General features: G+C 49.1%; 1 protein-coding gene across 9 annotated transcripts in view; it reads left to right on the forward strand.

Annotated features, from left to right (window-relative positions):
* The first annotated feature begins 568 nt into the window (after positions 1-568).
* MAP4K4 (mitogen-activated protein kinase kinase kinase kinase 4) overlaps positions 569-14229 on the forward strand; it is a 165717-nt gene continuing 152056 nt past the window's right edge. For 7 of the 9 annotated variants that reach the window (XM_086769497.1, XM_086769506.1, XM_086769529.1 and 4 more), the window contains exons 1-2: positions 569-1542; positions 1907-1972. In XM_086769497.1, coding sequence (XP_086625623.1) covers positions 1486-1542; positions 1907-1972 — 123 coding nt within the window. In that variant the 5' untranslated portion in view covers positions 569-1485. The remainder of the gene's footprint in view (positions 1543-1906; positions 1973-14229) is intronic. The other 2 variants (XM_086769545.1, XM_086769554.1) reach the window with 1 other exon arrangement.

The raw sequence follows: 14229 nt of genomic DNA on the forward strand, positions 1-14229 counted from the left end.
GTTCTGGAAGCCAGCATTTGTCTCTGCAGAGGTCTCTGACAGGGCAGGAATGTTTTTCCTGGGGGCTGTGGCAGGGGGAAAAAGAACTTGAGAGATTTTGCTGGTCATCTCACCTGAGACGAGAGGGGGAAATACCACCCCACCCCAGCACCCCACGGGCAGCGGGGTAGCTCCAACCACCCTTGTGCTTCTTTTCTATTATTATTTCCAGCAAATGCCTTGTAATACCGGTCGCGACCACCTCCCACGCACGGTGCCTTCGCCTCGGAGGCAGCAAGGACAGGCCCCCGCCTTGCCCACGCCGCGGGGCAGAGGCAGGGCAGGTTGCCCGCAGCAGCCGGCCGGGTGGGCGGCGCAGCAGAGCCCCCCCCACCCCCCGCCCCCGCCCCATAACCCCACGGCGCTGTCGCGGACACGTGTGGCCCTCCCCGCCGGCCGGGCCTGGGCTATTGTTGGGCGGCGGGGCGGGTAGAGTTGCCAGGGCCGGCCCCCTCCCCGTCCTCCCTCTCTCTTTCTCTCCCCGCCAGTTTACCCAGCAGTGCTTTGGTGCGGGCGCGTTTCCGCCGGTTTTTCCTGTTGGAGAAGGGAAGGGGGAGCTGTTTTCTCTCTGTCTCTCCGCTCGCAGTGTATTTTGTATCCCTTTTCTCCTCCTCCTTCTCCTCCTCCTCCTCCTCCTCCCCGGCTATCTTTGTCTGGCTCGCAGCACCCCAGCTCCAGCCCCGCACCCCTGCCCCGCCGCCGGGACGCGCAGCCCCTGGCCCTCCGGTGCCCGGCGCCGTTGGATGCGAGGGCAGCGCCGCGGGGAGGGCTCGGAGGCGGCGGGGGCTCCGCCGCGGCGCTGGGCGTGAGGCTCCCCCGCACCCCCCTTCTTCACCCCCGCCCCTTCTCCATGCGAGAGCGGGGCCGCGGTTGCCGCTGCCGGCTCCCGGCCTGAGCGCCGGCCGGGCCGGGCCGTGCCATGCCCGGGCGCGGTGCGCACCGTCAAGCTGCCAGAGGCTGCCGGCCCCGGCGCCGCTCCTGCCGCCGCCGCCGCGACATGGTGTGAGCCCGCTGCCGCCGGGGACGCGCGGGCACCCACCCATCCACCCACCCACCCAACAACCGCACCGCACCGCCGACCCATCTCGGGGGGACCCAGCCCCGCACCGCGGGGGGACCGGCAGACGGACCGCAGCACCCCCCTCTCCTTCCTCCCTCCCTCCTTCTCTTCCTTCACCTCCCTCTCCCCCCCCCCTCCTCCTCCTCCCACCGTCCATCTATCTATCCATCATCCCCCCCGCCAACCCCTCCCAATGCTGAAGAGTTTCAACCCGGCGGGGCTGGAGTGAAGAAGGGAAGGGCGGAAGGAAGGAGAGGAGCGGAGCTCCGCGCAATTCACAGCTGCTTCGGGGAGGGGAGGGAGGGGAGGCTATTATTTAACAGATAAGGAAAAAAAAAAACAACAAAAAAAAGGAAAAAAATTAAAATAAAAGAAGAGACGGGAAAATGGCGAACGATTCTCCTGCTAAAAGTCTGGTGGATATCGACCTTTCCTCCCTGCGGGTGAGTGCCGGGGCGGGGGGCCGGGGGGCGGCGCGCCCTTCCCGGGGCTGCAGGGCCGGCGGGGATGGGAGCGGCCGGGCCGGGGTGCGGGGCCGGGGTGCAGGGGACCGGCGGCTGCTCCTGGGGGGGATCCCCGCGAAGGGGAGCGGGCGGGCGGGGGGAGCGCGGCCCTGGGCTGCTTTTCCTTTGTTTGCGTGTGTTGGCATGTGCGGGGAAAAAACAGGGCGCAACAGCTGCACGCCGCCAGCAGCCGGGCTGGCTCCGGCACGGGGTCTGCCAGCAGCCATCGCCTGGCCAAAATGTAACCCCTTCCTTCTCTTCTCCCCCCCTGCCCTCTCTGCCCCTTCCCTCCCCCCCAACCTAGGACCCCGCTGGGATTTTTGAGCTGGTGGAAGTGGTTGGCAATGGCACGTACGGGCAAGTCTACAAGGTTTGTGGCAGAATTTTTTCTCCTTTTGTTGTTGCTGGTTTTTTTTTAATTTTTTTTATTTTATTTGCCCGAGGGTCCCCGGGCTGAGCGCACGGCTGATGGCCAGCCACCCGCTGTGGCCAGCGGGGCAGTTTGGTGATGATGGAGACGTTGTCCTTGTCATTGTTGCTGCCTGTGACAAGTTTGTCAGCCTCTTGGCTTCTGCCGTTTCCAAAGGGGCACGAATGACTCTCCCAGGTGCCCGTCCTGCAATGATAAAATAGTCCTTTATTGTCCTTATTCCCCCCTACCCCCCCGCTCCGGAGAAATGACCAAACCGAGTGGGCACTGTGCCTACAGAAATGGGTCCGTGGGCTTATTGAAAAATTGCTGCTGCGAGTCCTCGTGGAAGTTGTTCCTGCTGCTGCTTCTGCGGTGACTTTAGACAAAGGCATTGGCCTTCATTGGAGTTGTCACCCAGTTTCCGTGTTGGAAACCCTTCCAAGTGCTGAAGCTGTGGAGCTGGAGGTGAGCGGTGCTGCACCCAGTCCCTCTGTGCTGTGCAGTGATGGGATGGGGGACAGTGACAACAATAAAGCAATCGAAGCAGGGGAGCTTATTTTGTGAAAATCAGAATTCCCAGAATAACCTGTTTGACAAGTGCATGACTTAAAAAATAGAAATTGGAGAGTGTGGGTGTGAAACTAGCCTACTTTTTTTTTCTTCTTTTTTTTTTTTCCTTCCCTCCAGTGTGCAGTCAGTGGAACAAACAAATCTCGAGATTGCATGATTTTGCAGTGAGTGTTAGCGACCAGGATGACTAATTATTCACAGTCTTAATACTGGGCAAAAAGGCTGAAGGCTCAAGCCTTAAACTGTGTGCATTTGCAGAGGAAAGGAGAGATAACTGAAAGTAACCGAGTATTCTCAGCTGCTTGGGTGGTTTTGTTTTTTTTTTTTTTGTTTGATTGGTTGTTTGTTTGGTTGTTTTTTTTTTTCATATAAACTAGGCAGCGTAACTGGCCTGATGGCAAGATACTGCTGCTTGCAGCTCCAGTAACTAAATAAAGCACTTTGGTGCCTCTTCTGCAAATTGAACACGTCACTTTGTTTTGAGGGCGTGGACCTCAGGCTTGGTGATGGAGAAGTAGTCTGTCTGCACAGCGTGCAAGTTGCATTTTAAGATTAGAAAGGGAATAATTAGGCTGCTGCTGTTGGCAAAAGGCTGGGAAAAAGAATGCGGCTCAGAAGGCCGGAGGAGAGGGGGGAGATGGGCGAGAAGCTGCACTTTGACACTACCTTGACCATTTAATTTTTTTTCTGAGAAATTAAGTGGCAGCATTTAATTTTTTTTTCTGTGATCCTTCCACTCCCAGAGCTTGCATCACCTGAACTCTTCTTACAAAAAAAAAATAAAAATTGTAGGGTGTGAATGTGTGACTTGAAACTCTCCTGTTAATTATTGCGGTTCGGTCGGTGCATTGTTTCTCGGCTTACTTGTTAGTGCTTTGACTTAATCAGCCAAGTCCTCATGGGTTTAACAGTCCTGAGACTATAAATGTTTAATTTCATTTTCCTTCAGTGTGCCAGAGGTCTGCTGAAATAGTTAGTATTAGCAACGCAACTCAGGATGCGCGTGTGTTTATTGCCTGGGAGGAATGAGTGAGCACCTGAGGTCTAAGGGCCACGGTGTTGCTCTGATAAGAGGGGGAGCAGCCGGTGGTTCCCTGTCAGTGCCTTAATTTTAGCCTGTGTCTGATGGGATTTCCCTGCCAACGGTGGCAACGTTTCCTCTTGCCTGGGAAGTGAGGGCAGGATGGTTCAGGTGGCGGGAGTGAAGGGAATCGGTAAGGGCAGCTTTCCCATGGAGCCTGTCGGGCTGTGGCGGGTTGAGAGGTGTGGGAGTTTGGCTTGGGCACTGCTGCTTCTTAGACATTTGCCCATGTTTGTGCGCCTAGTCTAAAAATGTGGACACCTAACTGGGTTGTATGTAAACAAAAAAAAACCCCAAAACTTCTTTGCTGTGATTAAACCTCGGGTTTCTTCTTAACGAAGAATGCAGTTATGTAAAATAAAGCAGTGCAATAGTATTTAACTTTTTCTCAGCTGCTTTTTTTTTTTTTTTTTTTTTTTTTTTGTGAGGAAAAACGCCCCAGGGGCACCCAAAGAGGGAACTGTGCGCGTTATCGTTTGGAGGGCTGGCGGAGGAACTGCATAACCGAGGGAAAAACGTGGTTACGCTGCGTTTGCTTGTTGCCTTCCGCTTCCCTCTGACCCAGCAGCCTCTCCCGGCGATCCCTCTTCCCGCCTGGTTCCCTTTCCCTCTTCCCTGGTCTGGCACCCCATAGGCAACTGGTTGTGGGTCGGGGCGGGGGGGGGGGTAGGTTGTCTTTTGAGGAGCCGTGCCCCCCCAGTCCCAGCCCCAGATCTCTGGGGCAGCGCCGGTTTGATGTACTTCCACCTTTGTCAACGTCAGCGATGATGTCAGCCGGGCGCGGGGAGCGGGATTGGCTGGCCGGCCGCCGGGGTGGCCATGACGTTATCTCTTTGTCTAGCTCATACACCCCGGCCGTGGTACCCCAAGGTCGTTTTCTTGGGCTGGGGGGTGGTGAGGGGGGGGGTCTCCTCTCCAGCGCTGGGAAGGAGACCGCGCAGACCTGTCCAAAAGCAGAAAACAGCCCCCATTTTTTCCTCTTTGCCGTAGCCGAGCTGGCTGGAAGTCGCCCAGCTCTAGCCAGCTGCCAGCGTTCCTGCAGCTGGTTCTCCCTCGGCTGTCTGTGTAGCAAGGTGTAGGTGTACAGATGCATACAGATGTGCCGGCCCGCATGAAACACGGGGGCGGCCCTTGGTTCTTGGGAGTTACTCCCTGTCACAGAGCAGTGTGGATCCTCCCGAGATTTTGTGCCGTGTTAAATGGGTTGGCTTCGGTGAAGTATTAAAAAATAAGTTTTCGGCTGGTCTGCTTCAAGTCTGTAGAGTTTATGTTGTTTTCACCTTTGTAACCTCGCTTACGCCTTTCCCTATGATGTAAAGGCGCCTTGCCTTTCAAGAAAAGCTTGCTACGCAGTGCTGAATCGGGGGGGGGTGTGGGGGGGAATGAAGCTGAGGTTCCCCAGCTGTAGGTCCCTAAAAGAAATGAGGTGTTTTGTGGAAGTGTTTGCCCAGCGCAGGGGAAGGGGCAGCGGCGGGGGCGGCTCGTTTGTCCCTGGGCAAAGCAGAGCTCCTCCGAAATCCTGGGGGATGAAAGGCCGGCTTGGAAGTTGTTAGTTCCCTACTGACTCATTTGGCCTTTTGTTGTTAGGAAGGAAGAGGGAAGCTTCTGCAAGTTGCATCGCTTGTATGTTGGAAAGCAAAGGGTTAAACGTGGCGAAGTGGAGCTGATGCAGAAATGAGTGGGCGCAGAAGAGAACCCCCTGAGTCTGTAGTTTGATGCTTTTTAAGGAGCCCCACGCCTGTGCTGGAGTTTAGAGAGAGAAATTTCCCTTCAACAGGTTGGTGTCAGCTGGCGGGAGCCCAGAGGCCTGCGCGGGCTTGTCCGGGCAGGCAGAGGCTCCGCGCCCCTCAGCCCTCTTTTAAGGAACAGGGTAGCCCTGTGCCCCCTAGAACTAGCGAGGGGGTGCAAGCAAGGGGTGATGTGAACGGGACAGAATTCAGCAGAGAAACAAACGGCTTTAGGCTGGAATTGGGCTTTTTGTGCGTGCTGCCGGCTTGTGGGATGGCTGGGCCTCTCCTTTCCTCCCGAGCTCAGTCCCGCTGTGTCCAAGAGCCCTTCCCTGCCGCTGGGACTTGCAGCCAGCTTCCCCCAAAGATTCGCTGCCTTAAGGACTTTTTTGGGGAACTTTTGCAAATAGTGGAGAAGCATTTTTAGCGCTGCTAAAAATTTTAGTTTTTCACATCCAGTAGTAAACTTAATTTGAAGTTTGGCTTGCACAAAATGAAAACACTCCTGAAATTTGCCTTGAGATAAGACTTGAACTGGATATTTGCTTCCCTTCTTTTTTTTTTTTTTTTTTCTTTTTAAATGCAAAAATGACCTGTGAACTAAAGGCATTAGTTAATATTTTGCACATTTTAAACTCTCTAACCATCTCATCCTTCCTAGAGACATAAGGCTGATTAATTTTGCTATCGAGACTGAACTGTGTTAACTTGCTCTGTCACTTTTTCTCTGGAGTTTTATTTTAGGGTGTGTGTGCGTGTTTTTAAAGACAGCTAACACTCTAAAATAGCTGTTGGGAGTACACTGTTAGGTCTCACATTGTAGTTCTCTTGTAGCAGCGATGACTTGGGGTAAGGATGTTTTTGTCCAAGTTCTGAGAGCGCACCAGAAAAATGAGGGTCGGGGATGATACTCCTAATTGCCCGCAACGCAGGCTGATGGAGCTTTCGTAGAGCCTTGTAATAGTTAATTCATAGTGAAGGCTTCTTTTGTTGATTTATATTGCAGCCTTCCAAAACTGCCTGTAAATGATGTGTATTGTCTAACTGCTGGCTCATAAAAGGAAGTGATGTAAGATGTGATCGTTTAAATGCTGATTTGAAAATAAATTAAAACTTGGATAAATGTTTTCCCACGCTAAGGATACCCTATTTTTGTCTTAATGGACTTTGTATCTTACAAGGTGACTGTGTTAGGGGGTAGGAAGAGAAGACAGTGCTTGGTATTCTCTGCTAACTCAGCTGAGTTTTTTTCTTTTTTTTTTTTCCTCTCTCTCCCCTTTCTTTCTCTCACTGCTAAAGGGACATCATTGTGGATTCAAATGATTTTGTTAAACATGAATACAATTCCAGTCTTATCGCTATAAAGACAAACTGTGCTGAGGATGAGTGAGGTCACTGGCTTTCAGGAACTGGTCCAGACCAGCTCTCTTAAGTATGAACTGCTCTTCCCTTCCTCCTCTGATTTTTGGTGGATTGTGTTGCAAAGGGAGAGTTTGGCGTTGGAGAAATCGGGAAGGACCAGGCAGTGGCTGGAATATTGGCATTTCTCAGGGTCCTGCGGCTTCCTCCCCCAAACTGGCTGAACTTTTGACCAGTTCGCCATCACCCAAATCCTTCTTAATTAAATATACAAAAGCTAGGCAGGTGGCCAGAGGGGATTACTGATATTTATTTTTATTAAAAAAAAAAAAAAAAAAAGAAAAAGAGAAAAGAAAGCAACCTGCCAATTGTGGCTAACCACATGTCCCTCTCGCTTTTCCTCCCCCAGTCCATCTGTCTGTTTGTCAAAACGTCTTTTTTTTTTTTTTTTTTTTTTTTTGTATCTTGCCTTAAATCAAATTGCAGGCATCTGGGGCAGGGAATCCTTACTCCTGGGGTAGTCAGAAGAGGGCCCAGCACTCTGGGACCTGGCTGTGTGCAGGGCTTTGAGGTGATGGATGTAACCAAATACACCCCAGAGTCTTACGCTGACTCGTTGGACATTTTTCCATCTTTCTATCAGAAGATTTTTCAATTGATGTGGGTAAAATTTCAGTTGAAATAGTCTCGTACTCTCTCCTTGCTTTTTTTGTGCGTGTGCTCTCCGCCTGTTGGTGATGGTAGGGGTCATTTCCCCAGGCTTGTGAGGCTGAGTGGTTTTCCCCGTGAAGATCTCTGCACCTCGCTCCAGGCGTGGGGAAGGTGAACTTTATTTGTAAGACCTAGGATAAGGATTTTTGTTAGTTTGGGGGTATTAAAGAAAGCAGGGGAGAGAAAACCAGAAACATATACCTTCGCTTTCCTTGCTTTATTTTTGTTCTCTCCTGGTAATGGAAATTCTGCTGACATACTATCAACTTCCAGGCACCAGAGCCTCCCTCACCAGTAGTGTGCAGAGGTGCTTTTTTTGGCCTCTGTGATGATGGCAGGTCCACCCCTCCCACTCTAGAGGATGATGTAAAGGAATGTCCCCAAAGGGAATCCAGCATTACAAGAGGTGTTCACCCTTTGCATTTCCCTGCCTTCAGCATATACATTTTTTTAGTCTAAATTTCTGGACTAGAATGCTAGCTGACTTTTTTTCATGTGGTCTAGCATGTGTTTGTGTATACACATTAGTTCTAGTCAGCTTCTTTTCAAGTGGTACTTCTGTTGCAAGCGTGATTTCAGCCGGGTAGGTTGTGTACCTGCCTTCTCCAGATCTGTTTTCCTTGGAGGAAAGTGGTATTTTTGTTTTTCCCGTTTTATGTTTCTGACTGTACACTCTGGCTCCACCGGAAGTGTTTCTCCCTGCCTTTGGATGACGTTGATATTTAAGCTGAATAGCATTGCCTTGCACAATGTGAGCTTGACTGCAGTCAAAAGTTACAGTAAGATCCTTATCTGCGGCGCTGTTTTAGGTCCCAGTCTAACTCCCGCTGGAGCTGGTGGAAAGAATTCAGCTCACTTGAACGAGAGGTGGATTTGGGAGGAGATCGCATAGCTTTGCACAAGAGTTTTCTTATCAAATACCTTAGCGTTTGTAGCATTGTGTGGGTCCCTGATTGTTTCTTAGGTCGGCACAGGCTCAAAAAAAATACTGTTGACTCTAGAAGCAGGCAACTACAGGAAGGGAGAGGAGAAAAACCTACAACTGTGCATACTGTTTGGGAACCTTGAGGTAGCTTTGAATGCAGAGGACTTGATGTTACATCTCAGTTTTACAGCAAGTACAGACTGGAGACGTGATAGTCCTGCAGGCAGAATGATCCCTTGCTCTGCCGGGCTTTGCTGTCCTGTAGCAGAGTGAAATCTGCTGTTCTGAATATAACGAATAACTACAATTTGACCTGAGTGGTGTTGGTTTTAATTTGCTGCTGATTGGGAAACCTGGGAGAAGTGCCACTGAAGAAGGATGAAATCCCAGAGACTGGGGAATGGAGATGCCCAGCCTTACAGAGGACGGGCACTTCGAAGCACGCAGGGATCAGGTGGATGTATGGGTGGAGTGGGCTTCTTTCCACTTTAATTAAAATCAGTGCTGCTAACTCCTATCTCAAGTGCCCTGTGCAGCTCACTGTAGCAGGCATGAAGGGTGTTGACTTTTTCTCCCTGGGGTTTTCCCATGACCTCCTCTGCTTGATCTTGCATCATACTGACACGTGAAGGACCAAATCTATGGGAAGATGCGGAGTTAGGAAGAGATAGTGGGACAGCTCAGAGAGAAGCAGTTTACTGAAGGTGAATTTACAGAGGAAATCAGAGGGTGGAGGAGGAGAAGCGGACTTAAATGTTGAGAATGAAGTAGTACACGATTCATAGTTGCGGGAAAGAAGTAGTGTGGAGTCAGGATAGGGCTTACTTAGAAAAAGTAAGGAACAGCTTAATTGCTGGTAGAAATACGTTACTATATATCATTTACATTAAAAATATATGTATATTTATATATTCTGAAAGAGATTAGCTTTTACCCATGTCAGTTCAGTAGCTTTCACTAGACAGCCAGGCTTTGGGCTTAGGCACACTAGGGGAAGGTTGACTGACAACAGAATTTTGTACTGATTTCAGCACGACCCGGGCTGATGGGACCTCCCTCAGCCCACCTAGCTGTGTTGTGACTGTGTGCCAGAATAAGTGATGTCTTCTGGGGGAGATTGTTTAACACTCCTGGCAAAACGCTTCTTTCCCACCAGAGCTGCGCCTCCCTGGGTTGCTCTGCTGCCGTAGCTGTCGTTATCGCTGTACAAACACGACACTGCAAGTGCCAGCAGGTCTCGATCAGCCTGTCTAGTAATAAAACAGCTAATGTGGTAAAAATCCTAACGTGGATGCGGTTATACTGGTATTGTAGTGCTTATCTGGTATGTCTCCGTCACCTCCCTTTGCAGCTGTCCCACGGTACGTTGATAAGAGCCGCTCTCCGTGCAGGGATCGCAGTGACTCATGGATTTGTACCTGCGACTGAAGGAGCCGCATGGGCTGTAGGCACACGCTTCCTGGAGCGAGGTCACCCTGCCCCTGGAGAAGGTCTGCTGTGGGCTGGGATCAGCAACGCGGCTGCTGGGGCTGTTGGTGGTGCGCTGTGGCCCCTCATCTGCCTCCTCCCCTGCCTCTGTGTGCATCGAGCACTCCCATAACTCCCTGGCTCTGGGGCTGCTGACGCGATCACTTACTTCATCCTCTTCCCACCACTCTGGCTGGGGAGGTCCTAAAAGATCCCTCTGGGCACCTTGCATTGCCAGCTTTGGAGGCATCGGTGTTGCCCTGCTCCTTACCTGCCTCTGAAGGCTTTCCTCCTAGTGCTGCTCTCTGCATGGAAACACTGGTCCTTAAGTCCATCCATGATGCCCATCTGCCTGGTCTTTGGCTCCTCCTTTTGGGTTACATTATCCCCAAAAGTGGCTTTTCTTTTCGGTATGCCTATGGAATTCCCCTTAGCTTCACTGGACGTTTTTAGGGCTCTGAAAATTGGGCTGGTTTTAGGTTTGAATGTTTGGGTTACCGTCTTCTTATGTTGTACCAGTCCGTGTTACGGACTTGTTGACTCTAGTTCCTGCACCTGGTAGCTTCACCAGAGGACAGGGGTGAAATGGGAGGATGTTACTTAGGCAGGTAAAATAAATGGCAGCAGCTTGAAATACTCAGTTGCACCAGATCTGAGTTTTATTAACTTCCTGAGGACTACCAAGGCAATAGTTTACTCCTGCTGGTTTGCCTCAAAGCTGATGCACTTTGTTTGTGATTTTTGCATTTGGAACTGTTAAAAATTCCTTTAAGTCTTAAAAATACAACAGTGAATTTCAGTTAAGCTCTGGAAGTTTCAGTTGGTTCTTCCAGGATTTTGTGAGAGTAGCTGTAGGGGATGATAGTGGGCAAGAGTTCATGATTCTAATTTAAACAGTAAGCTCAAACCAAAATAAAGCCAGGAAAGAAAAGCTTAAGGTCAATTTGCCTTAATGCATTATAGTAGAGCGTACTGTGCTGTACTTGTGTTTATGTATCTTGAAGTCTGGGACCTCCCAACATTATTGCAATTCATTGTTTTCCTTCATTTTCGTGCTTCACAAGGAAAATTCAATAGAATAGCTGAGAGGAAGCACGACTGTCCCCATCTCACAAGGCTGTCGTCAAGAGGGAATATTTGTAGCTGAGTTATAAACCTTTGCAGGTGGGGGTACATAAAGAAAATCAGAATGCTGATAAACCCTTAGCTATAGTTCACCAGCATGTGCTGCTGCAATAACCAACATTTTTTTTTTTACGATGAGGGTGGTGGAACTCTGGAACAGGTTGCCCGAGGAGGTGGTGGATGCCCCATCCCTGGAAACATTCAAGGCCAGGTTGGACGGGGCTCTGAGCAACCTGATCTGGTTGGAGATGTCCCTGCTTCTTGCAGGGGGGTTGGACTAGATGACCTTTAAAGGTCCCTTCCAACCCTAACCATTCTATGATTCTGTTATTCTTGGGGGACCTGGTGCAGCAGTGTTTACATATAATGATGAGATGTTTGCTGACTGGAAACCCTAATTGAGTTTCTTTTGTGCTGCTCCCAAAAAACTGATAGCATTGTGCATCTCCCATTATTTTATGGTGGCCTGATAGGTGAAAAATGCCTTTGTAGTGAGAGCTGCAGATATGTACGTCTGGGCAGTAATTTACAGCTTATTTCTGTGCAGTGGGCTTGGATGGTACTTTTGAAAGGTACTTCAGTATGTGCGCTGCCTACTGTCCTTTCACTGTCAAAATCTGAGCTGTGTGCTCTAGGACTCACAGTGGAGAGAAACAGGGGAATGTCCTCTGGAGATAACTACTCTGGGATGAGATAAATTGCTCTGTACCTGAGTCTTTGTCTGTTAATTATTCTGGGAACTTAGGATGAATGTCTCAGTTGTACGTCTTCTAGATGTCTAAGGTCGGACAGGTTGACCCCACTCTATACCATGCGTGTAGCTGCTCCTACAGTCCAACTTCTTTGTGGGATGTACAGTAGGAGTGAAGACGCCTTTGTAAGTGGATGTGTGAAAGTGAATGGCGTGTAAAAGCCCTCTTGCCCAGCACTGGGAGGGAAGCATCCCTTTTCCTGAAAGACTCCTAAATAAGTGACCTGCTTTTGCATGCAGTTACCAAGAGTTGAATGTGCTTGCCGTGGGTTAGTATCTCTGCACTCTTAAATGAAGTCTGGGAACTTAAATACAGACAGGCTTGTTTCTGCAGAACTTCTGAGGGATCTGGTTGAGAAGAACTACGAGTGTGCAAAACAGTCAGTGCCTCATATCTCCTCTCTGTGCCCTCAGCAGCAAGCTCTAGGGTCTTTCCTGATCAAATAAATTATACTTCTACAGAGAATGTGTTTGTTCTAGGCTACTGTTTTTCAGGAGAGAATTATAGAAATACTGTAACTGTTTTGATGATGCTGATAAGGGTTGTAATTAAGTGCCTGAAACTCAAGCTGTTTTTTCAAAGGTTTGCTGCTCTGCAAGGTATCCTTTTCCATCAAACCTTTTTGGGTTTTTGTTATTTTTTTCTTCCCCAGCCATGTCATTGTATTGCTTTTCCGTAGCTGTAAGCTCAGCTAGTAGAATTCAATCTGGTCGTGAATCTTATTTTTAAATCTCAATCTGTTGTAAATCTGAGAATCTTTTCTCTAATTAACACTTGGGGTTTTTTTTTAAGCAATATACTGCATGTTCCTTCGGCAGCTACAGCGGACATTCCTGAAGTACTTGAAGTTTCCTATTGCACACCATTTGTTAAACCTAACTGTCGATTACATGGTAATCTCCCATATAAAAACAGAAGGAAGCGGAGCTCTCATGTGCTTCTCCTCTGATACTCAAGTTATCCACTGTGCTTTACTCCGGAGTGGGGATGTGGGAGGGAAGTACAGCGAGGAACTGGTATAGTTATTCCCAGCCACCCAGGAAATATGTGACAGAGGTACAGTCCAAATATCTGGACGCAAAGTTCTGTGCTTTAATTAAAAGAAATCCCTTCTTTGTTGTAGTGATAGCTGGCGTCAGCCTTCACACTTACCCAAGCCAAAGCGAGGGAAGACTTTGTGTGTCATCCCTCCTCTGGTCTCTTAAGAGCTGCCCAGAGGAAGGGACTAAATGTTCTCGGGCGACTGGGCAGGTGGATCTTGTAAAGTGAGCCTCCTGGTGCCCCTGCTTGTTTGACTTGTGTTTGCGGTGGTGTTGTCGTGTGCTGTCTTGCAGTTGGTGAGGTTCCTGTTTTTAAATGACTCTTGCAGAAAGCCCTGAACTGAGTGGCTCACGTTTCGCTCTATTGCTCTCTGTGACGGAGGTGGGGCAGGTATTAGAATGCTTCACCATGACTAGACAGCAGTGTTAATACATTTAAAATTGGTATATTGATGTTTATCAGCAGGTATCGCATTACAGTGATAGCTTCAGGGGCCTTCTGCTGTGTATGAGACTTCTTGGTTGATTTAGAAAGCAAATAAATAAAATTTTAAAGCCACCCTAACATAATCAAGCATGTTAAACCGAAAATGCAAGGCGATGCTATATCCTTAGCTTATCCTGCAATCCACTGTTATTTTGGCAGACTAGGTTAATGATGTGCTGTCGCATGACGAGGAACAAAAGGCGCAGCACTGAGAACTACGGGGAGGTCTTGGATGCGGAGGACCTCCCTGATTTTGTGGCAGGCGTTTTGTACACCAGCGCCGTACCTCGTGTCCAATGCACTCGTCCAAGGGTGTGCTCGGAGGAGTCCCTGTGCTGCAGGGGTTGGGGCTTTGGCAGAGCTGGCACACCTCCAGGGTCCCTTAAATTGTCGCCTTCGCCTGTGTTTCTGGTGTGGTCTTGCGGGGGATGAAAGAATGTCAGCCTATTAATAGTGACGGCACAGGCTTTCTCCTCTTCATCTGTTAAAAATCGCTGGAATGCTTTGAATAACAAATTACCAAAAAAAAATCTTTTTTTTTTAATCTGAGCATTGGGAAAGGTACACTTGGCTCCTTCCTTCCCCTCCATGAAACTCAATTAAATTCTTTGATCTGACTTGTCCTTGGGGGCTATGGAGAGTGCTTTATGCAGCTCCCCCCTGTGCGTTTTAGGTGCTCGCGAAGAGTTAAATTCTGGAGTGATGACAACTGAATGTGGAGAAAATGTTTCAAGTCATGTGAAAGAAATGTTACTTGCTAAATAACTTGAGTGTTAAAAGAAGGGATGGGAAAAGCTTTTCTTAGCCTTTGTGGAAGTCTTATATGGCAAGAAATGAAAATCTTTAATATTGACCTAATTTTATTTGTATTTAAGATCAAAGAGCTCTTGTGAATGAGTTGCTTGTCTTATATGTCACTGGTTTTACTGTTTTCTGAATGGTTGGAGGCAGTAAATCAGTCCTGAGTAATG

The sequence above is a fragment of the Chlamydotis macqueenii genome, chromosome 1, assembly GCF_036417535.1.
Source record: "Chlamydotis macqueenii isolate bChlMac1 chromosome 1, bChlMac1.mat, whole genome shotgun sequence".
Taxonomy (NCBI): Eukaryota; Metazoa; Chordata; class Aves; order Otidiformes; family Otididae; genus Chlamydotis; species Chlamydotis macqueenii.